At 48.9% G+C, this 23,702-nt stretch overlaps 1 protein-coding gene across 1 annotated transcript in view; it reads right to left on the bottom strand.

Annotated features, from left to right (window-relative positions):
- The window catches only part of SH2D4B (SH2 domain containing 4B), an 88,485-nt gene that overhangs the window by 61,734 nt on the left and 3,049 nt on the right, over positions 1 to 23,702 (bottom strand). Inside the window, exons 2-4 of the mRNA XM_073240042.1 lie at positions 13,648 to 13,752; positions 11,834 to 11,893; positions 11,535 to 11,726 (exon numbers count right to left, since the gene is read on the bottom strand). Coding sequence (XP_073096143.1) covers positions 11,535 to 11,726; positions 11,834 to 11,893; positions 13,648 to 13,752 — 357 coding nt within the window. The remainder of the gene's footprint in view (positions 1 to 11,534; positions 11,727 to 11,833; positions 11,894 to 13,647; positions 13,753 to 23,702) is intronic.

The following is a 23,702-nucleotide window of genomic DNA, read 5'->3' as shown; positions in this document are numbered from 1 at the left end:
AAGAACAGAGCCACAGACCAGTGGAACAGATTAGAGACTCCAGACATTAACCCAAACATATATGGTCAATTAATATTTGATAAAGGAGCCATGGACATACAATGGCAAAATGACAGTCTCTTCAACAGATGGTGCTGGCAAAACTGGACAGCTACATGTAGGAGAATGAAACTGCACCATTGTCTAACCCCATATACAAAGGTAAACTCAAAATGGATCAAAGACCTAAATGTAAGTCATGAAACCATTAAACTCTTGGAAAAAAACATAGGCAAAAACCTCTTAGACATAAACATGAGTGACCTCTTCTTGAACATATCTCTCCAGGCAAGGAAAACAACAGCAAAAATGAGCAAGTGGGACTACATTAAGCTGAAAATCTTCTGTACAGCGAAAGACACCATCAATAGAACAAAAAGGAACCCTACAGTATGGGAGAATATATTTGAAAATGACACATCGAAAAAGGCTTGACGTCCAGAATATATAAAGAGCTCACACGCCTCAACAAACAAAAAACAAATAACCCAATTAAAAAATGGGCAGAGGAACTGAACAGACAGTTCTCCAAAAAAGAAATACAGATGGCCAAAAGACACATGAAAAGATGCTCCACATCACTAATTATCAGAGAAATGCAAATTAAAACTACAATGAGGTATCACCTCACACCAGTAAGGATAGCTGCCATCCAAAAGACAAACAACAACAAATGTTGGCCAGGCTGTGGAGAAAGGGGAACCCTCCTACACTGCTGGTGGGAATGTAAATTAGTTCAACCATTGTGGAAAGCAGTATGGAGGTTCATCAAAATGCTCAAAACAGACCTACCATTTGACCCAGGAATTCCACTCCTAGGAATTTACCCTAAGAACGCAGCAATCAAGTTTGAGAAAGACAGATGCACCCCTATGTTTATCGCAGCACTATTTACAATAGCCAAGAATCGGAAGCAACCTAAATGTCCATGTAGATGAATGGATAAAGAAAATGTGGTACATATACACAATGGAATACTACTCAGCCATAAGAAGTGGAAAAATCCAACCATTTGCAGCAACATGGATGGAGCTGGAGAGTATTATGCTCAGTGAAATAAGCCAAGCGGAGAAAGAGAAATACCAAATGATTTCACTCATCTGAGGAGTATAGGAACAAAGGAAAAACTGAAGGAACAAAACAGCAGCAGAATTACAGAACCCAAAAATGTACTAACAGGTACCAAAGGGAAAGGAACTGGGGAGGATGGGTGGGCAGGGAGGGATAAGGGGGAGGGAAGAAGAAGGGGGGTATTAAGATTAGCATGCATGGGGGGGAGGGAGAAAGGGGAGGGTGGGCTGCACAACACAGAGAGGACAAGTAGTGACTCTACAACATTTTGCTAAGCTGATGGACAGTTACCATAATGTGGTTGTTAGGGGGGACCTGATATAGGGGAGAGCATAGTAAACATAGTATTCTTCATGTAAGTGTAGATTAAAAATTAAAAAAAAAAAAAGAAAGAAAGAAAGAAAGAAAAGGGGGATTACTCCTTGATAGGATAAAACTATTGGTAAATCAAAGATCAACGCATGCTTTAAATATCCTTAATGTTGATCACTTAAAGGGGGTCAGATGATCAGCTGTGGAGGTACTCTTTTCTGATAATATTCCTTTCTCTTAATAAAAATAAATAAATAAATAAATAAATAAAAAGCACTTACTGTGTGCTGACCTCCAATGAGTTCTGCACAGTGGTATAGAGGGCATGTCAAAGTGTGGGCAAAGGGTCTGTTTGTTTCTATGCAGAAGATCAAGGCCTAGCTTGGATACCCAGAAAATAAACTAAGATACGATATGAGGAGGAGCTTCCGGCATCAGCACTCTCTGGAGGACTTGTGCCGGGGGATGATCATCAAAAAGCCTCCACAGGGATCCGGACGATGCTGCGGTTGTGGCTGCATCCAGCCCACCGTCTCCTGGACTTGCCATAGGAATGAGGAGGGAGATGTCTAGGCTGGCATGTGCATACAGTGAGACAACGAATTTGACCGGATCTGTACTGTTGGAACTCAGCCAGGAGTTGGGAGGGGTGCAAGGTGTAGCACTCCAAAATCTTATGACTATAGACTATCTATGGTTAAAAGAACATATGGGATGTGAACAGATCCCAGAAATGGGCTGCTTTAATTTGTCTGATTTCTCTCAGACTGTTCAAGTACAGTTGGACAATATCCATCATATTATAGACAAATTTTCACAAATGCCTAGGGTGCCTAAATGGTTTTCTTGGCTTCACTGGAGATGGATGGTAATTATAGATTTGCTTTGTTTATGTCACCGTATTCCTATTATGTTAATATGTGTGTGCAAATTAGTTAGTAGTTTAAAACCTATACATACTTAAGGTACTCTACAAGAAGATATGTCAAAGAAATAATCAATCCTCCCATGTTTCCTTCCATATGCTACATCTGTAGCTTTTCTTCTTTCTTCCTAATTACAACCCTTAAATAGAATTCGTGCCTCATATCGAATTTACCGAATATCATAATTCCTCCAGGTGGTAAAGATACCTCGAGACAAGTGCTGGGCATAGAAGCCACAGGGCATAAATCTGCAAAGAAGTAAAAAGCTAACCTTTTCAAACAATATGGCTTTTCTCTCACTTACCAACTTTACGTCTCCCTGTATGGCCCCGGAAGATGACTGGTTAGCCAGAGACGGGTAAGATTCCTCAAGGGAGGAACAACCTAAGACAGGCACAGTCGCAGGGGGGCCATCAGGTGAGAATTTGGGGATCAACAGAGGTGAGGCTCAGAACCTCACCCCCCCCTGCTTTGAGAGAAATCTTCTGCATCCGTGGATGTTTTGCTGCCCTTGTCTAGCCTGGATTAATACTTAGTCCATAGGCACACACCTGATCATCTGATCATCTACATTTGCCCTCTTACAGCACTAAACTATGTTTTCTACCTTTATCTTGCATCTACCTACCACTTCAGCATTTTATTAAAAATAAAAAAAATAATAATAATAAAGGGAGAAATGTGGGATCAACATATAAATCAAGTACAAAAATCAAATGAATATTCATATTTGACCTGATTGTTTATAGGTCATAATGCGTGATCAAAACCGAACGTTTCTGTGATGAATGCCCTTGTACTGTTCACCATGTAAGAATTTATTCACTATGTAAGAATTCATTCACAATGTAAGAACTTGTTCGTTATGCTTCAGAAGATTGGAGACTGACGAGAATTAGACTTGAGATGGATTAATGATTGTGCATTGAGCATTGACCCCCCTATACAGAATTTTATTGTTCCGTTCACCATGTAAGAACTTGTTCGTTATGCTTCAGAAGATTGGAGACTGAAGAGAACTAGGCTTGAGATGTTAACATTGTTACCCTCTCAAAAAAAAAATCAAACGAATATGATGATTGTTTATAGTTCAATAAATATGTAAGAATTCGTTCACTATGTAAGAACTGCATTGAGCCCCCCCTATACAGAATTTTATTGTTGTTAACTCAATAAAAAAAAAAAAAAAAAAAGAAATGATGCCCAAGGCCTAAAGTCATGTAATTTTGTAAGAATCCGGAGGAAATAGTTGTGAAAAGGCACCCAAAGAATTTAGACCCCAAAGTCAAATGCAAAACCTGGGTCCAAACGGGAAAACCAGAGAAGCTTCGCTAATTTTTATATGAGAAAAACCTCGAAAGCAGTAACACTAGCTACTGGGTGAGACAGCAGGTGGGCAGGCAGCTGTCTGCAACCTGTTACTTCAGCCCAGCAACCCTGAGCTGGAGCTGAGACATGGGGTCGGGTTACAGGCAGTGAGGAGATAACCAGCAGGGGGCTGTTCTCAGAAACTGCCGCTGCTGACCTCCCTGCTGGGAGGGGCAACAGGGAGGTGGGAACCTGGAGCAGCAGGGAGTGGCAGAAATATCAGAAAAGGACAAGCACCCTGCCCCTTGTGATATGTCCACCCCAGGCCGTGTAGGAGAGAGAGTCTATCTTTCCCTGGATCATCAACAACAGAACTAACAGAACTACCAAACTACTTTAACCTTTGCTTAACTTATTGTTCTAATTTACATTGATAGGGTTGACTAGAGAGGTTGCACAACTTTCCACGTGGTCATGTGGTTCAAAATTTGAAATTTCACTCCTGTGAATTGCTTGCCATATCTTCTCCCCATTATTCTATTGTTTGCCTTTTGCTAACCAACTCAGGGAACTTTATATTCTCTGGATACTAATCCTCTGCCCATACCATATGTTGCAAATATTTTTCTCTCATTTCTACCCTGTTTTCTTTTTCAACTCCGTTTGGTATCTTTTACGAAGAAAATTTTTTAATCTCATCATACTTATCTTTATTTTCCTTCTTGTTGGGTCTTACAAGAAAGCCTTCACTCTCCCCAGTATTCTCTCATATTTTATTACTTCTATAAATTTGTTTCTGCTTTTCTCATGTTGATTGTTAATCACCTGCACCGTATCACTTTCCCATGGGAGCCGCTGTGAGGAGGAAATGCTGTGTGTGCTGCAGTGGGAAGAATGGGAACTTGAACCCTAGCAGTCCTGCACTCAGATTCCAAACCCACATTCCACTCATTTCCCAGGGAGGTGGCTTAACCTTCCTGAGACTCAGTTTGCTCAACCCAGGTGGAGTAAACTGATAAATCACTTAGTTCACCAATTTGAAGATACACATTTTAATACTTCTGAAATCAGGTTGTGTCTTAAAACAATGGTGTATCATGGTTTAATCTAAAGCTTTCTTAGTTATTTATAAATAATAGTGTCTCATTGGTGTGGGGGATCACAGGGAGAACAGTGTAACACAGAGAAGGCACATAGTGAATCTGTGGCATCTTGCTGCCCTAATGGTCAGTGACTGCATTGGGGTATGGGTGGGAACTTGATAATATGGGTAAATATACTAACCATATTGTTTTTTCATGTGAAACCTTCATAAGAGTGTATATCAACCATACCTTAATAAAAATTTTTTAAATAATAATAGTGTCTTCCAGCTATGACTGTCTTGGATTTTTTGAAATGCCAAGGACCCAGCTCCCTATTCCCTAAGTGAGATAAATGAGGCACTGAAGGACCCAGGCCAGTAGTGGAGGAGGCCTCCAGCTGGGTGAGTTTTCTTAGGCCTTGCTCTGCCTGGCCTTTCCTCCTTAGCTTCCAGAACCTAGGCCCCCTCTCTGGGATCCCCTGAAGGCTCCCCCACCTAAAGGACTTCAGCTGGACGAGGCCGTGTCTTCAGTTCTCTCCTTCTAGATACAGAATCTCAGAGCCAACAATTAAGGGTTCCACATAAAGTTGATCTCTCTCTACAGCCAAGAAAACTGCTGCCTCATCCCTGAGAACATCTACACCTGCCAGGCACCAAGAGCCATCACTGTGTGTGTCCTCGCGTCCTCTCACAGCAGCCTCTGGCAGCCTCCTCTCGCTTCCTACCTGGGAGATTGGGCTCCTCAGTTTCTGAAAGCGCTGGCATGGACCCTGGTGCCCCGCACTAGACAGAGTGGCCTCAGAACCACACCACTGCACTTAGGGAAGGCAGGAAGGAGAAGGGAGGGAGTGAGGTGGTGGGCTGCAAGGAGCAGAGGCCCACAGCCAGTGCTGAGCGCACAGGGATAGCTCGGGACCTTTGCATAGAGACTCATTCATCCTCACAACCGCCCAGAAACCCTCCCCCACTACAGATTAGGGGCTGAGCTGCAGGGAAGCTGAGCAACATCACCACTGAGGAGCTCACCCATCAGCATGGCTGTCCACCTTTCAGTCTGCAATTTGGAGGCAGAGCATGGGGCTAGGAATCCAGAAGTAGGGCCCCATCAAAGTCAAGTCCACAAACCTACTGCATGGAAGGCCCACACTGGGTTTCACAGATCAGGCAGATGGAGCTAAAAGGTCTGGGCCCCAGCCCTCTGTCCACGCCCCAAAGAGCAAGCAGAGCGCATGCCACTCACACACACACATGCATACATGCACACACAACTCTCAGATCCCTAGCCTTTGTGCCACTGCCTTGCCCAGGAAGGGGCCCCACACCCAGCCACACACTCACAACCAGGGTGAAGGGGCCAGGGAAAGGAAGGAAAGGAACACCACTTTAGTCTAACATGCCTCACGGAGTGGCAGACGTTTTTCCACTTGCTGAAGAAATTCTTTGAATCCTGCCGACAACCGTTGGGAAAGGGATGTATCCACATTGCACAGGTGACTTTCCAAGATCAAAATGGAGCCCAAATAAAAACCCAGGTGACCAGATTCCATTCCACCATGCTGGGGGCATTTTGAAAATAGCATCAACCAACCAAAGGGTGGAGAAGTTCTGTGACACTGCTATTCTCTCAAGAAAAGATCTAGCAGAGTCCAGAGAGTGAATGTGGTCTGCTGAGAGCTGCATGGCCCTAGCCGCAGGTGATGGGTGCTCCCCTGGGCTGGTGGGGCAGCCCTGTGTCACCACAGACACGCTTCTCATGATGTCCCTGCCTGATTTCGGGGCTTCCATTCGGAAGCTTAGAGCAGCCTCGGTGCTCATCTGCTACCTTAACTGGGCCCTCAGACCCACACTCAGCTCCAAATTCTCAATTACCTTGGCACAGGATACCTTTCATCTCATGTCTGCTGGGCACTGATCAGTGTCCTCCACAGGCTCTGGACACCCCACCCCCCCACCCCCAGATACCTCTTCTCTCCTCAACACATATATTCTCTGAAAAAGATCAAACACTCCCCCTCTGCCCAAAATGGTACCTTGAATATTTGCATGACAGGAAATATTTTCTCAACAAAAAGAATGGGCCGCTAATGGTAGGTAATCTGGCACTCCGTCTGTGATTCTGTCAGTGGCCTCCCCAACCCCTCCCCCCAGGGCACCGCCCCAGATGCACTGTCCCCTGTGCCCTGGAAAAGGGGCCATGAACAATGGCTCCGAAGTCCAGAAACTGGGGTATCCCCTCCTCCAGCCCCGCAGTGCACCTCTGCAGGCATAGCCCCTACATCTTCCAAGTGCATCAACTGAAAGACCATTGGAACTAACAGAAACGATCAAGAAGGGGGTTGAAGAAAATCAGTGTGCCCACATCAGTGGTGTCCTGCCACACTATGTCAGCAAGAACAGGATGTTGCAGAGGACAGCTCCAAGCAAGAGTTCCGTTGACCTTTAGTGACTTGTATGTGACACACCGAGGCTCCTACCAACGGGGAACATGCTGCTAGACTGGCCAGATCACTGGTGCAAGGGGGCGAGGGGGGAATAAAATATTTATCACTTTCCCCCTCAGAGGGAAAAAACTCCTGGGAGCAATGACACCAGTACAGAGTGGGGTTAATGTCCACATAGTTACTGTTATTAGGAACTCATTATGAAACCCCTACTGTAAGCACAAAATACAGATCTTGAAAGATTAAATAAGTGATGTAAACAAAAGCAATCTAAAATTCCTGATCATACCACCAAAATCGGGAGAAGAATATAAAGTTGCCCTTATGTTTCTCGTGTCCAGGAGATAATGTTGTATTCCTGATAGAGAGAGAAAATGGGCTCAAGTACATTTTTTAAATAGGTTGTAAACAAAGCAAAACAAAATGAGCAAAAGAGCAGTAGACACATAGACACAGAGAAGTGACTGGTGGTTACCATGGGGGAGTGGTTGGGGTGGGTGGGGAGGGCGAGGGGAATAAAGGAGCACAAAAATTCTCAATCATAATGTACGTTGGTCACAGGGATGGCAGTTCAGCATGGAGAATATAGCCAGTGATTCTGTAACATCTTTCTGTGTTGACAGATAGTAACTGCACTACTGGGGGTGAGGATTTAATAATATGGGGAACTGTTGAACCACTGGATTGTATATTTGAAACTAATATAAGATTATATGTCAATGATACTTCAACTTACAAAGTGAGAAAAAAATTGGTTTTAAAGTAGCATGTGCTATTTAATAAACATTGTCCAATAGATTCTCCTAAGATAAATTGTTATCAAAAGGCTGGGGTGGAGGGAGGAATTAAGAGGCAAATATACACTAAGCAGATGCAAAGACCAAAAAAGAAGCATTGGTCAAACCTAAAATCCAAGTCAAAATCCTAAAATAAGAAATGAAAATGAGTGAGTTATGAGTTAGAGGTGATATTGAGAAAGAATTGCCATTACTTATATATTATAGATTGTATTTTGGCTTCTACAGCATGTCCCAGACCACGACTATAATAGTGGTCTTTTTATATTCCTACTGAAGACTTTTGAGGTTAAGGAGAGGGGTCACACTGCATAGGACACAACCTTTCATTCAAAAAAGAAATCTTCTAATACCTGCCCCTTCAGTCAAGCTCATGACCCCAACCATATTCCCAGGCCTTGTTCCAGAAGATGGGATAGAAACCATGCAGCAATGTTAATGGTCTCAGGGTGTTTTCAGATGAATGGAGGGACAGACCATAAACGAGCAAACAGATGCATTAGAAAAAAGAAGGCGGGGGCAAATCCATAAAGACAGAAAGCCGATCAGTATTGCCAAAGGCTGCAGGGAAAAGGGGATGGGAGAGACTGCTTAATGGGTAAGGGGTTTCCTTTTGGGGTGATGAAAATGTTTTGGAACTAGAATGTCTTCTAGTTGCAAAACATTTTGAATGAATGAACTGTACACTTTAAAATGGTTACAAAGGTAAATTTTATGTTGTGTGTATTTTACCAAAAAAAAAAAAAATACTTTCAGATGTGGGGAGTAACATGTGCCCAACCATGACTATCATATTCACCCCAGCTTATTTCTGTATGGGCCCCAAATGTGTCTCCCAGGATCAATAAAACCCCTGGGGATCTGTAAACTAGAGAGATCCATATCACCAGTGTCTACAGGCACAACTGGACAGCAGAGAAGTTCTGAGGAGAGGGCATCCCAGGCCCTAAGGTCAGTGAGGTCAGGCCTGTTAGGAGCTGGGAAACGTCCTCGGAAAAGAGAGGGTGGGAGGGAGGCCTTAAGGGATAGACAAGACTTGGGGCGGTAGGCAGGAGGAGGTAGTCATTCCAGGCTGACCAGGACTGAGTAAGTTGTGCTTAGGGATCCCCAGGGGCGGCACACACCTCGGCTGGCCAGGTACAACTGATGCTTCCTTCAGAACAGATTGGGGACAGGGGGAATGCAAAACCTGGGAAGGGGATGCATGAAAAGGGAGAGAAAAGGTGGAGCCTGTCCCCACGCACTCTTGCCCTGAGCCACCTTATAGCGGCTTTGCACCAAGCCTTGCTCCTGGCACTCCAGGAGCTGTGTTCCCTGTGATTTACCTACCCATGGTCTCAAAAGCCAGAACTCTGTGCAGTTCACCCAAGTCAGCCCTTTGTAATGTTGGATAAGGGAAAGAATGAGTGAATAAATAAACAAATGAATGTATGCACACTTCATCTGTTGAAGTTCAAGTTCAGAAGTTAATGATGGAAAAACATCAGTCACCAAAGCCAAGGTCAAAGCAAAAACAGGATGAGTGTCCACACTCCACTGCTGAGCATCTAGGTGGTTTTGAATGGAGTGTGTCCCTTCTGTAAGGCGTAGCTTCCTCATCTGAAATGGGTTGGCAGGGCTACGGGAACATTCAGGGAGGACCGGCATCTGGTGAATGCAAAGCTCACAGACAAGGTGGGGCTGGTTGCAACCCTTCATCACTATCCAAGGACAGGAAGCAGGACTGTGCATCCCGGACCCCACACAAGAAGCTCTGCAGCCTTCTGGGGCACAGCCAGCCCCCCAGGGCTTCCCTGCGGTCTGAGGCAAAGAGCGGAGCTCCAAACGGGATCCTGACCTGGAATACACACATTCCTCAGTGTGTTTCCACTGTTACATTCTTTATAAATCAGAAAATTAATTACCCAGAAAAGAGTCTTTTGCAACCAGAAACCCGAACGACTTTAATGTATAATTTATACATGAAAATGTAGATGTCAATGTCCGACAAATCACTGTAAAAATATTTTTGCAGTCAAATTTTTAGGCATCTGTCTTCCTCCCTGAAGAGCCACTGCACAGATGATGTGAGGCCACGGGACTCATACCGGGTGGGGCTGGAAAGGCAGCCTGTCATTTTTACCAGTGACACAGCTGCCAGTGCAGCCAGCATGGAAGGCCAGCCCTGGCAAAGCCACACACAGCCAAGGCACAGCTCTCTATGCTTGCAGTCCTGCTGTGTCTCATTCAGAACAGGGATTTAACACTAGGTGCCAGCTCTGTGCTAGACCCAAGGATGGAAAACAGAATGGAAAATGGTCTCCTACTCCAGTGGCTTGCCGTCCCCTGGGAGAGCCAGGCAAGCAGATGATGGATGGCAATGACAGTGTGGCAACAGTTAGGGTAGGGATGGGTCCTACATGCCAAGCAGCTGCAGAGGAGCAAGTACTTCCCTGTTTCAAGTGCATCCCCCAAAGACCTCAGGGGTGGGGGCTAGTCCTGAAGGCATTTGTGAGGCGGGTGAAGGCAGGGGACATTCCCAACAGGAAGGGCTTGGTGTGCAGCACAGATGCTAGAGCAAGCCTGTCCAGATGGGTGTGAGTGGAGCCCATGGCGTGTGCCAGGGACCATCCAGCAGGGAGCCTGAAGTGGAGAGCAGGAGCTAGGCCACCAAGAAGCCTGCATGCCTAGTCCAGAAATAGGACTTTGTGCTGATTACAAACTTTAAACACATCAAGTCTACACTTCACTCTGATGAACAGTATGAAGGCCAAAAGAAGGGTTGTTGTGGAAAGTGAAGGAGAGCTTGCAAACTGTAGGGTGTGGTGTCCACATAAAGTACTGTTCCCAGCAGCAGCTTGAGTCTGGCACCGAGCCTTGGCAGCCGGACTGCTTGGGTGTGCCTGCATTGACGGGTACACCAGTGCACGGGCTTGATGGGCACATGATGGCACATCACCCAACTGAAACGTAGGCTGGGCCCTTGCTTCCTGTCTGCAGTTAACACTGCCATTTGGGGCTGGTCACTCACTGTGCAAGGCATGCCCTGCCACCTGCTGTCCAGATGCCCAGTGGAGATCCAGGCACCCACACATGAGGGTAGGGATGCAGGGCACAATGCTTGGCGCTGGCCCTGACTGAGAAGCACCCCACCACACACACAAAGGAAGGAGGACCTGCATGTCTTCATTGCACAGGGCCCTCTGACCCAGAGCCACTGGTGAGGTTCAAGAACATGCCATCTCCCTTACCAGGCAATCACAACCTGTGTCTGAACACAATGTGAGATCCCAATGGTGTGTTTTCAGAACTTGGGCCTCCCACAAGACAAAGCTAGTCTCCATTCTCCAACCCCATCATGGTCCCTGGGTAGCCCCCTCTGCAGCCTTAGAGCCCTACAGACCTGGTCAGAAGATAGAGGCCCAGGCTAATGGTACCTGATGCTCCCAGAACAAGTTTCAAGTCCCCAGCCGCCATTACACAAGTGCCCATTTTAAAGAACATAGACTGACATCAGTAACTTTTCCACCTCCTGGGAAGCTAGTGGTCGGCCTCTCATTGACTCCTGGCCACATACCTTGCTTGACTTTCGGAGGTTTGAAGCCCTCTGCCTGGGCCAGGGCCTCCCAAGCTTCACGCTCCCTCCAGCGCCTCAGCTGCTCCTCCCGCATCTTGTAAAAGAGGATGTGCTTCTGCACATCACTGAGCTCTGCAAGGAGCTCAGGGTCAATGTACATGTCACGCAGGATCTGCTGCAGCATGATGCCACCTGGGACGTACACACCAGAAGGGCAGCCAGTCAGGGAAGCCCGGCCAGGGGCACACCTCAGGCTGCTCCCCACGCTGGGCTCCTCACTCCAAGGCCGCTCCTGGTACCTCTTCCCTGTGCAGCATCATCACTCCGCACCAGCTCCCAGCCAGCAACAGACTCACCTCCTATGCCCAGGACAGCAGGAGGACCAGGCAGCAGAAAGCAAAGGGGCAGCTGGGCCTCCGAAAAGGAGAGCAAGCCCCAGGAGCAGTCTAGTCCTGCTGTTTGGCCACCAAGCACCACATCTCAGCGGTGCCTGTGTCTGTGCCTCCCCTGGGGTTCTGGGATGACGAGGAGGGTCAAAGCCTCCAGCTCCGAAGGGCAATGCCCAGGCCCAGCCCCACCTGGGCAGGCAGGTGTCAAGTGATCTGTTAATGGAAGGTAACAATGACACCAGCTGTATCAATGACACTGCCCTGGCCAGCCAGGAACCGATCTCTCCTCCACAGGTAAGAGGAGGAGGAGGAGGCAGTTTTGCCTACTAATTCCATGCCTTTTGAGCCAATTTCAAACTGGCCGGAGGAGCCAGCCAGGAGCTTCTAGGCTCCGCAGCCTCTCCCTCCACTTGCTCCATATGGCCAGTGTTCTTTTCCAGAACACTTGGTTCCTAAAGTCGTGCTTTTTAAACTCTGCTTGGGGGGAGGAAAGAGCTGTCCTTCTGTCTGTGCTATGGCCAAGCAAGAAGACAAAATGGATTAAGCAGAATTACTGAAGAGGCTTTGTCATGGAATTCAAGGACAGGAAGAAGGCAGACAGTGCCCACCCCTCTCCCTATAATGAGGCTCTAAAGCTATGCATGTGCTGACAGATTAACCCTCCTGGGGTCAATTTTGTTTGCTCTTGTCCATCTTTTTGTTATTTGTTGCAGATCCACCAAAAAGAACAAGATGGTCTTCTCTGTGCCCGGAATCTGAAGCACCTGGTGCTTTCAGATGCATAGGAGCCGAATGGGTGCACAGAGCTACTTGCAGCTCAGCTTGTACTGGGACAAGGAAATTGGGGTCCAGGGAAGGTAAGTGACTTGCCTATGGCTGTCCAGTTGATAAGCTGCTGATCTGGGACTCAATGCAATTTTCAAATTTGACATCCACTGGCAACTAAGAGTCTTTTGATGGTTTGAAAATGTAACCCAATCAGGAGGAAAAATAAACAAACAGGGTTAGACATTGTGGCCTGGTTGGGCTGGTGCTCCTCATGTCCCCTTCCCGCCCCAGGCGGACCAGGTGGGTCAGGCACAGAAGTCCAATGGAACATAGGTGTGAGCGGGCACCTCCTCCCCCTGCAAGGAAAATGTGCAACAGGAGGAAGTATTAAGTAAACTCAGATGAGCTTGAAGTCCTCAGGGTCAAAAAGAGGTGTGGAGGGCCGGGCTGTTACCCGCCACCCCGCCTCTGCCCAGTCTAGCTGGCTTGTCCCGGTGTGCCCCAGACCTTGGAGCCTCCACGCAGAGACTCCCGCCGCTCAGAGTTGTGGATTCTCTGCCCTCCCCACCTCAGACCTTTCAGCGACGCCACCCCACCTGGAGTCCCCGCCCCTTTGTTTCTTAGTGGAAGGCCTTCTGCAGCCTCTTCTTGCCTCAGGCACAGCTCTGATTTTTCAGGCTCTAACCGATGGGTGGAAGTCCAGAGTTCAAACAGGTGCAAGGTGCAAGGGCGGGAAGGGGCGACGGGAGTCTAGCCTCGGCTGGCAGAAGCGCCCTTCTTTCTTTCTGGGTCTCCCAGGCTTCTGCAGTAAGACGAGGGCACAGAGCAGCACCATCCGGAGCAGCAGGAATGGGCAGGCTGCACGTGGCCGTGAGGTCCAGTCCCCTAGCAGAGCGGTGAGGACACTGTCGGCAGACGGTGGGTGGCGGCAGGAAAAGAACGACCCCATCTGGTACCCCGTTTGGTGCTCCGGGGGATGACGGCGCTCCCGCGCAATCCCAGGTCAGTGGGGCAGGAGGCCAAGCCGCGGAGCGCAGCCTGAACGCGGGCTGGGTCCGGTTCTGGAAAGGCGCGCTGGAGGCGGCACGGGGTGGCGGGGACTGCAGTAGCTGCTCGGCCGCTCGGCGCCACCTCCGTCTGCGGTCAGCCCTTCCCGCTCGGCACGGTGTGGAGCGCCCCCTGGCGGCCTGTCCAGGAGCCGCGAGGCGTGGAAGAGCCTGCGTGGTTGGGAAACCAGGGGGACCCCGCGCGAGGTCGGCCACCGCGGCTGTGCGCGCCTGTACACGCTTGTGTCTGGGTGGAGGGGTCCCCTTCCTCGCCTCCCGTATGGTGCGACGGGGACACGGCGGCGGTTAATACCCGGGACGCCAGGGGCAAGGGCCACGCATACAGGGGAGCCCGCGGCGGTTCCGACCGAGAGAAGTACCCACTGAAAACCAAGCGAAGGAGCCCTTGAGTATTCAAACACGGTTTTCTGCCACCTTTCTAGTGGTTTTATTTTGTTTTCATTTTTCATTGGCCTGTGTGCTGTTTAATTTTGCTTGCCAACGCAATTCTTTCTGGGGCTGGAGGGACACGCCAGGCAATGTGCAAGTGACTGGAAACCACCTGAATGCCCCTTTGTGGTGTAGGGAACCGCCCAGTGAGAAACACTACACCTGTCACAAAGAGTAGGGTAGATCTGGCTGCTTTGGTGAGGGAAAATTTCTGTGACAGATAAAATGAAAAGCGACATGCAGAATATTGTGCACAGTACAATCCAATTTGTAAACTCTTACTACTTTGTGTAGACAAAGGAAAAAATATGGAAGAACACACACAGGTTTTATGCTTTCTTCTTAGGAGAGGAGCACTTTAGACATTTCCCTATTTTTTCATACGGTAAGAGAAATAATTCATGTGACTGAAACAAATTGTATTTCCAAAGTCCTTAAACATGATTCCAAAAATGTTGGCCCCTGGAGGTCAGTGCTAGTAGGGCAGGGACCCGCAGGCACAGCCTCATCTGCTCAGGCACCACCCAGAGAGGGATGGGCAAGCAAAGCCACACCTTCCTAGCCTGCAAGGCTAGAAAGTGGGGAATGGATAAACTGTTCATGACCCAGAGGTTCCTATGCTGGAGAAGGGCTTGGAAGCATTTCTCCAGCACGGATGTGGATGTGTAGAGGAGACTGGAAGAGCAGGAGGCAGGGAGAATAACCAGCATGCTTTGGCCAAAGTCTAGGAGAGGGGTGACAAGGACTGTACAGGAGTTGCCAGTGGGGACCAAGAAGGGCAGAATTGGGAGATTTCTTATCCCAGAGCCTCCTATCAGTATTTCTGCTTCCATCTAAAAACCTTTTAAAACTTAGGTTATGTCATTCTGTGCTCAAAACCTTGCAATGGCTCGCGTTTTATTCAGAGGCAAAGACCACAAGGCCCTCCACCATCCGTCTCACTGCCCAGCCCCTCAGATAGCCCCTCCCCACTCCCTCCATCCTGCCCCAGGCTGCTGGCCCACTGGGCTTTCAGCAAACACCCCAGACTAGTTCCCGCCCCAAGGCCTTACCCTGGCTGTTCCCTCTGTGGAAACCATATGTCTCAATCACCTCCTTCAAGTCTTTGCTCAAACTTTTAACTCCTCTATACTCCTGACCCCCACCCCCACCTGGCCATTCTGCTCAATTTTTCCCTTATCACTTACCTTGTAAATTACATTCTACTTACTTGTGTTTTTGTATCTCTCTCCCTGATAAAAAGCACCACCAAGCAGGTACTTCACTTAGTCCTCAGTACCTAGAACACTGCTTGGCATGCCAATAAAAATCTATTGGAAAAGAGAATGAATTAACTTTGGGGATGGAATATAGAACCTGCGTAAATGCTGGGGAAGCATCCAGAATAGGATACTAGAGCAAGGTTGCTGGAGACTTGGACTTGGCTGTCATGGGCAGATAGGCTAAATCTGTGGGGAATTAGGTGGACTGATGGCCCAGCCATGGGTGGCCTGCCCTGGCTCTCCCTGCATGCCTAACCGCATGGCTCCCTCCAAAGCAGGATCGTGTGATGGCCACAAAATGCCACCATTCTGGTGTTGGGAAAGCCCGGGCACAGCCACCCTGTAAGGATCAGCTGAGAGAAGCTGAGGTCCGTGGTCTTCTAGAAACCTTACTGGGTTTGGATATGCATATTTGGGAGGCCTTGCTGGGGTGAGCTGAGTTACTCTATGTAACAGGCTAGAAATCAGGGTTCCTGAGTGGCAGGCGGTAGGGGAAGGGGAGAGGGAGATGGCCACAACTTGAGGACATGGACCACACTGCCCCAAATCTCCATCAAAATGATTTAACTCACAAAACACTTGAGATTTCTTATTTAGGGGGGAAAAAAGCTACAAAACCTCAATTACAAATTAGTCACGGGAATAGAGAATACAATTAACAACACTGTAAGATCTTTGTATGTTGACAGGTAGTAATTACACTTTTTGGGGTGAGCATTTAATAATGTAGACAACGGTCAAATCGCTATGTTGTATATTCAAAACCAATATTGTATATCAACTATACTTCAATTTTTTTTTAAAAAGTAAAGTTTATCCAGTTCAGCCGGGACAGAGGGACAAAACTGACCACTAAGGGAACATGGGCTGCTAGGAGCATGAGTCCCCAGAATTAGCAAAAGTCACAGGGAGGGATTGGCACTTTCCCCACCGTGGTATTGGTGGGATCCGAGTACCTCTAAAAGGCAAGGAAGCCCACGCTGACATTTGGAAGCAACAAGGTAACAGTCAGAAAACACATTGCTGATGATGGCAGCAGAGCCCGGGGTTGCAGCCAGCCAGGCCTGACCTTCCAGGTGATGCTTCTCATTTCCACATTGACTTTCCCCTCCTGTAGGTAGAAGCAATCTGGGCTCCACCCAAAGCTTCTGTCTGCAGTAAATGGATGAGGTAAGTCATGTCAGATTTGGCCAGGCACATTGTAGGAGACAACATGAGTTATTTTACCTGCTTCTTAATCTGGGACCTGGTTTCTCACTAACTTGGTGAATCAAAATATTAAGTGGGGGTCATGGGTTTTGGTAGGTAATTCTGTCTGTCCAGCAAGCTTCCCCAGATGCTTTCTGGTTTTAAGGAACAAGTCCTGAGTCCCAGACAGGCATGGGACTCAGGCTCTGAATGAATATACAAACACTGGAAGAAACTAGCCAATTTTCTACTACGGTCTCACTTGGGGCTGCTGGTGCTCATGTTTCTGTGTGGGGAAGGTCTGCATGAGAGAAAGGGGCAACATGCAGAGAGAAACAGGAACACTGCTAGAGAGAAAACACCCTGGTAGTATGAAGTCCCATCCTAGCCCCCAAGGCCCCCTTCCTCACTATGAACATCTGTCCCACTGGCCCTCCCTGCCACAGGAACAGGTAAACCCTTTTGCTTAACCTTGAGTTAAGGTCACTGCAACCCCTGTCCTGACCAGCCCAGTGGCTTGGCTCTCTGCATTTTTCCTACCAACAATGCCTCAGGGGTGGATAGGACACGGCACTAAAAAGGTGAGGCACCCAGGCCAGACACTCTCACAGGGCCCTTCCTGATGTCTCATTTCCCACAGGAAGTCCTCCCAGGTCCCGGGTCTCCCTGAATGCAGCCTCCCCACCTCCTTGCTGCCCCAAGAACTGACACAGCAAAGAAAGAGGCAGTTTCTGGAGGAGGCTGAGTCCCCTGCTCATAGGATGCCAAGTCCTTTGTGCCTGCACACAGCTAGTGGAGCAGGAAGCTCTGGGTCCTCAGGGCGCAGGGAGTGTTGAACCAGCTGCCTGCCACCTCTCTACCCCCTGTCTAGCACAGACGGATGACCTACACTTGCCTACAATCCTGCCCCCTAAACCTCTCCTGGAGGCCCCAGCCCAGTCCTGCCAATCAGAAAACACTCTACTCCATCTGAATTCCCCTGGAATGAAGCTGCTTAGCCCAAGTATAACATTGATATGTCTCAGCCCAGGACAGACTCTTATTTATTCAAAGGGTAGGAGGCAGCTCTGGGGCCCCCAGTGGCAAACAGGCTGATGCTGTAGGCAGCCGCCCATAAAGCCCCCCCAGGGTCCCCTGGGACCCTCTCAGCTGCAGACAGTCACAGCCTCACCGTGGGCCCTGCTCCACCAGGCCCTAGACCATCCTGACCAGCAAAGGAGCAGTGCCCTCACCCTGCTGGACACTGAGAATATGTGAGCCTGGCTCCCCAGGCCAGATTCTCAGGCACCAGAGGTTCTCCACATCCCCATCAGAGAAATGCCAATAGTTATTACATGCCTACTCTGTGAAAGCAGGCTCTGTGCCAGGAGCTTTTTCTATCTCATTTAGTTTTCAAAACAAGATTTTGAAGCAGGCAATTTTATTATCCCAAGGTCAATTTTACTGTCAAACAGCTGCTAATGGATCCAGGCCTTAAACCCAGCTTGTAGAGCTCTAAAGGTTCCTGCCCTCCCATCCCACTCCACCCCCTGGGCACCTGTTCTGAGCTAGACGTTCCTTCTAGGGCCCTGCAGCTCTGCTCACACTTCCCCAGCAGTCAAATTTAGAGGGCCCTGAGGGGCATTAGTGTGCCATCTGTCCCCCATCTCACAGACCACATCTCTGAGCCCCAGGGAATCCACACACTCACCCAGCATGCTGAGGTGCCCGTCACCTCCAGGCCACTCTGGAGCAGTGAAAGGTTGAGCAGAAGCTGTAGGCTGGCACACTGGGCCTTCAGTTCCTACCAAGGTAGATTCTGCAAGTCAGGAAATCTAGTTCCAGTACCCTGGGGGCACAGACCACTGGTGTCCTCCAGTATCTTACCTCTCCTCCTCCTCCTCGGCGTGCAGCCAGACCTTTGCCAGCCCCTGGCAGTTCAATGTGGCTTCTGAATTCTAGCAAATGCATGTGAGCACAAGTAGTGTGCCAGCCATCCAGGCCTCATCCTAAGATTCTCCCTCCATCTCTTCTCATCTTCCCCCAAACACCTGATTAGAGACCACTCCAAGGACCAATAGGAGGGTGGAGCCATGAGATGAAAGGAGCCTGGGTCCCTGAAAGACTGTGTGGAGCAGAACATTCTGCACCACAGGCCCCTGGCAACCTACCAGAGACTGTGACATGAGCCAGAAACAAGTATTTGTTTTTCAAAGTCACCAAAGTTTAGAGGGTGTTTGCTACAGGGGTTAGTCTATTCTGACTCTACCCTCAAACTGGAGCATGCATTAGAATCCCCCAAGGACTGGTTAAAACAGATTGCTGAGCTCCATCCTAGAATTTCTGATTCAACAGGACTGGAGTGGAACCACAGACTTTGCATATTTAACCAGTTCTTGGGTGCACTGCAGCTGCTCCTCTAAGGACTGAACTCTGAGAGCCACTGCACTATTGTGCACACTCCAGTGTGGCAAGTACCACCCCTATTTTACTGAGAGAACTGACCTGGTGTCCGGCTCTGTCATCAGCACTGTGCTACACCAGGGCATGCCCCCACCACCTGCCAGCTTCCTTGCTCCCTGTGGTTAGTGTCATCAGAGGGAGGGAGAAAAGCCCCAGAGAGAAAGTCCTGGGCTATAAATCCAGCCCTGCCACTCCCCAGCTGTGCAGCACTGGTGAAGGTGTTTCCTCTCACAGGAAATGGAAAAAATACTTTTACCTCCCTCCCCCTGCCCTCAATCCCATACCCCACCAGCCCAGCAGTGTTGTTTTCTATGAGGTTGTCTGATACTTGGGATTGAAGGAAAGAATTCTGGTCCTGGATAGCTCTGTTCCAGCCTCGCGTCAGACCACAGGGTAATCTTATCTGCTATTGCTGCCTCTAAGGCCAGCAGCTGATGTCTACCCTGATACAGCCTTTGGGTGGAGGTGGGGGAGGGAGGTTCGTAGGGGGGAAAGCACCCAGTGGTACAATTTAAATGCATGTCCTCACCAGGTACAGGAACTCTTGCCATAGAGAGGAAGGAGGGGTTCGGGACCCTCCACCCATTTCCAGGGAGAACCAGTACAGGTTGCTGGCTCTTTTGGAGAACTGTGCTGCCAGCACTAAACCATTTCACAACAGCCACTACAGGCCCTGCTGTATGGGAACACAATCAAAGCCCTGCACCCCACGGCTTCCAGGAATGGCTGAGCTCCAGACAGGGGAGGTCAGCTCACTTCGAAATGTGGTTGTGCTTGAAGGGAAGACTCAAATGCAAGCATGGCCAGCAAGGAATGCCAGGAACCGTTCAAAAGAAAAAAGGGGAGGATGCCGCTGACATTTGTCAGTACAGTTATTCCTGGGAGTGAAGCATTAACCTCTTGGTTCATGAGGGGTTTACTTGGCCACGGGGAGGATGGGGGTTCCCTCGGCTGAGAAGGCTGAGGAGCAGGTTCAGTGTGAGGGACCCGGGGTTGGGGGAAGTGAACACAAAGTGGGGTCTAGATGTAGCAGCAATGGATGAGTAGCTGGGTCTAAAGCAGCTTTGCTAACACCTGGCTATCTGGGCAGCAGATGCATCTTGAGCCACCCACTCACTGCCGTGGGCAGCCAGTGCCCCCAGGATACCTCCCACAGGGCCTGACCCTAACCTACAGCCCTCGGGAGGTACCCTTACCCCCAGGCTCCATTTTTTCTACAGTGAGAATCTGCCTTCTTTGGATTCCCTGCCTGGGTTCTATTTTAAAGGTGAGCCCTATCAGACAGAAAAATAGAAGGAAATTGGGAATAAGCAGTCTGTGTGTCTCCAGTGAAACCATGTACTGGCTGGAGCAAACCCTTCCAGGTATCTGCCTGACTTTTTATTTCATTGCCTTTGAGCTGTTCTACAACTCTAAATTGCAGAGTTAATGCAAAATACTTCTTGTCTGTGGACGTGCATACAGTATATTCCAATGAGGCTCTTACTGGTCCTTCCCCCATTAAAAAAAGCCAGTCTCAACATTCCTTTACTTCATATAGATTTATGGCTAACTGTGATTTCTTCTTTGAAATGGTTCTTACCAGCTACCTCATTTAATTAATGAGTTAAGTAAAATATTTAACATATGCACATGTAATATTTGAGTGATGTTTTTTGAGGGAAAATTCTCTCCAGCAAAGGCCACACTAAGACCACTGCCTCTCAAGAGCTGAGACTTGCCGTAGTCCACAACGCAAACCCCACTCCCAGCCCCATCTGTATAACTCCAGCCAGGGGTGTCTATTCTGGGCTTGCACACCTCCAAGGACAGGGTGCTCAGTCCCTCCTAGAGCCACTCCAATTCCTTCTATAAAGGACCACAGCTGTGCTTTTAAAAAACAAAACAGATCTACAACTAAAAGAAAAACAACAGCGTCCCCCCACCCCACCCCCAATGAACTGAGATAGGTTAGGGACATGGGACAAGCACCGCGATTAACTCTTCCTGTGATGAAAAGGGCCAAGATATAAACAGTATAGTAAGGACAGAAGGGACTCCATCTTAAGGCTGATTCCATTTTTAAACACCGGGGAGTTAGGAGGTAAGATTCCTAACATTTTCTTTGATAATCAGACAATAACCCACCCTATCTTAAGGCAGGGCAAGCAGTCTTAACTGATATGTTCCCTGTGCTTGAGGGAAACCACCATCTTGGAGAACAGGATGGATAAATTCTTTTTGTTAAGTTTATCTTACAGAATTATCTGGAGGACTGACTGTGGATGGTAACCATGTCTCTCACTGGAGACTTCCCAGCACTTCCCTGGGCCTCTGTTCTCCTTACCAGAGTGGGACTAGATGGGATCCACTGGCCACACCTAAACAAGATGTCCTGCTGTTTTCAGAGGCTTCATCTGCCACACCTGACTCCAGGCCTTTTCCTCTTACCCATTCCAAGCTCCTCTACCGCATTTCCCTACAGATCAAGTCTCCTGCACCAATCTGTGGCGGGCTGCAGCCCCTGCAGACAGCCGTGGCCCCTTGGCATGGGAGGGTCCCTCTGCCTCCTCCGTGGATTCCAGGGGCAACTTCCCAGTTGTGTTGAGGTTTCCAGCAAGAATGACACTCCAGGCAAGGAGTAACCCCCTCTGTAACTTTCCCACCCCTATGACACAGTAAGCAAAACAGATCTTGAACTCCAAATGCCCTGAGGCTCCTCTCAGACTTCAAAGCTTTCTTCCTAAAAGGACGGGGAGTTGCTCATGTCATTCCAAACTGGCTGGAAGCTGGAGCTGTTACATATAACCTAGGCAGCTTGCCCAGCGGGGACTGGTAGCCAATATCTGAAATAATTTCATTAGCAATAATTTAGGGAATGCATACCAAATTATCTAGTCCTATGTTAAAATGCTTTACCCGCTTCATCTTATTTAATCCTTGAAACAACCCCATGTGGGGTTGGTTCTATTATCCCCATTTCACAAAACAGGCTCCAGGAGGTTGTGTAAGTTGCCCAAGGCTGTAGGATTAGTGAGTAGTAGTAGGTGACTGGGGAATCTATACCAACCCTTCAAGTTTACCAAGCTCTTTCATCTATACAAACTCATGTAATATTCCTGGAATAGCCGAAAAATAATTATCTCCACTTTACAAATGAAGAAACTGGGGCACTAAGCTTTGGGGCTTTTTGAGCCCAAACTCAGTCTTCTTCCCAGCACAGCAAAGCACAGGTCCTAACCCAGAGGCCTGTGGGTCCAGGGTTCCACCTCCTCTCCTGTAACTACCATGGAGCAGCACAGTGGTGCAGGAGTCAGGGCAGGTGCCAGCACGGCCCTGTCCCATCCTCCATGGGGATTGCTCCACGGAGGGAAGCCCTCCTCCAGCCCCTTCCCCACCTACCTTTGCCTCCCACGTGAACTGCCTCTCAGGAGGCAGCCACACTGGCAAAGAGGGCCCAGAGCAGCTGTGGCCTTCTGCAGAGGCAAGTCCAACCCCGCTGTCGGAATAACAGTGAGGCAAGGAGCTGTCTGGACTCCAAGCCTATGGCAAGGAACCAGGGCGTTCACTGAGATGAGGCAGCTCCTTGACTTCCCAATGCCACATCCTAGAGCTATGCCAGGCTGGCAGAGCCAGGTTTGTGTTTGCCGGGCTCTGCAGCTCCCTCCTGTGCCATCTTGAGGGCAGCAGTGAACTCTGAGTGCATGTCTTTACTTACCCACAAGGACGCCCCACGGGACAGTCCGTTCCCACACAGCCAGCTATCTCCCAGGCAAAGGTGGAGAGCTAGGGCCCCCTTGCACATCGTGCCCCGCCCCGCTGTGAAACCCATGCTGTGGGGGGGCCACTGGCTACTGGGGGCAAATCCTTGAGCCACTGGTCCCCTCCCAATCACCCCCGGCACAGAACCAGCCCATACATCAATCACTGACATGAGGACACCCTCACTACACACCAGTTGCAGCCTGGCAGCCAAAGGCCCACCCCAGCCCCCGGTACCCACTTATTACAATGTCAGCCTACCTCCCTGAAGAACTCTGAAAACATGTTTTTCTTATGAAAGCTTTCAGGAAGTAATCCCAGTAACAAAATACCATGGAGTATTTATAAGTCCTTATAAGAGAACATCCTTCCTTCCACAGAAGTGTAATGAGGGTTGCCAGCAGCCTGCCCAGTGTTCATCCCCTTCCACAGGAGCCCGTAAATACCATGCCACGAGGTTTAAAGGGGATGGACAAGCACAGGGGTGGTGGGGGGCCCCTTCCCTCAATGGCTTAGCCACCATGCCGGTCACAACAGCCTGAAATTGTCTGTGGCCAGTCCTCTCTCCTTCCGCCTTGGGTGATGCAGACACTACAGCAGGCAGAGCAGAGAGGCAAGGAAACCAGATCCTCCTGGCCTCAGAGCTGTTCAGGCCAAACCAACCCTGAAACTAACCCCACCTCTGGACTTTCCAGTTTCAGGAGCCAAAAACCTCCCCTCATTGTTCAGACCCGTCTGAATTAGGTTTTCTGTTACCTGCGACTGTAACATACTCCCCCGTGCAGAGCTAAAGTTCATTCACCCCTGGCAGGCCTACGACACAGTGTGACAGTGAGCTACACATGGACAGGTATGCCCTGCTGGAGAAACAGTTCTGACATA

Source organism: Manis javanica, chromosome 7 (assembly GCF_040802235.1).
Source record: "Manis javanica isolate MJ-LG chromosome 7, MJ_LKY, whole genome shotgun sequence".
NCBI classification, from domain to species: Eukaryota; Metazoa; Chordata; class Mammalia; order Pholidota; family Manidae; genus Manis; species Manis javanica.
Note: the sequence above shows the minus strand (reverse complement) of the source record. Positions and strands in the feature narration are given on the sequence as shown.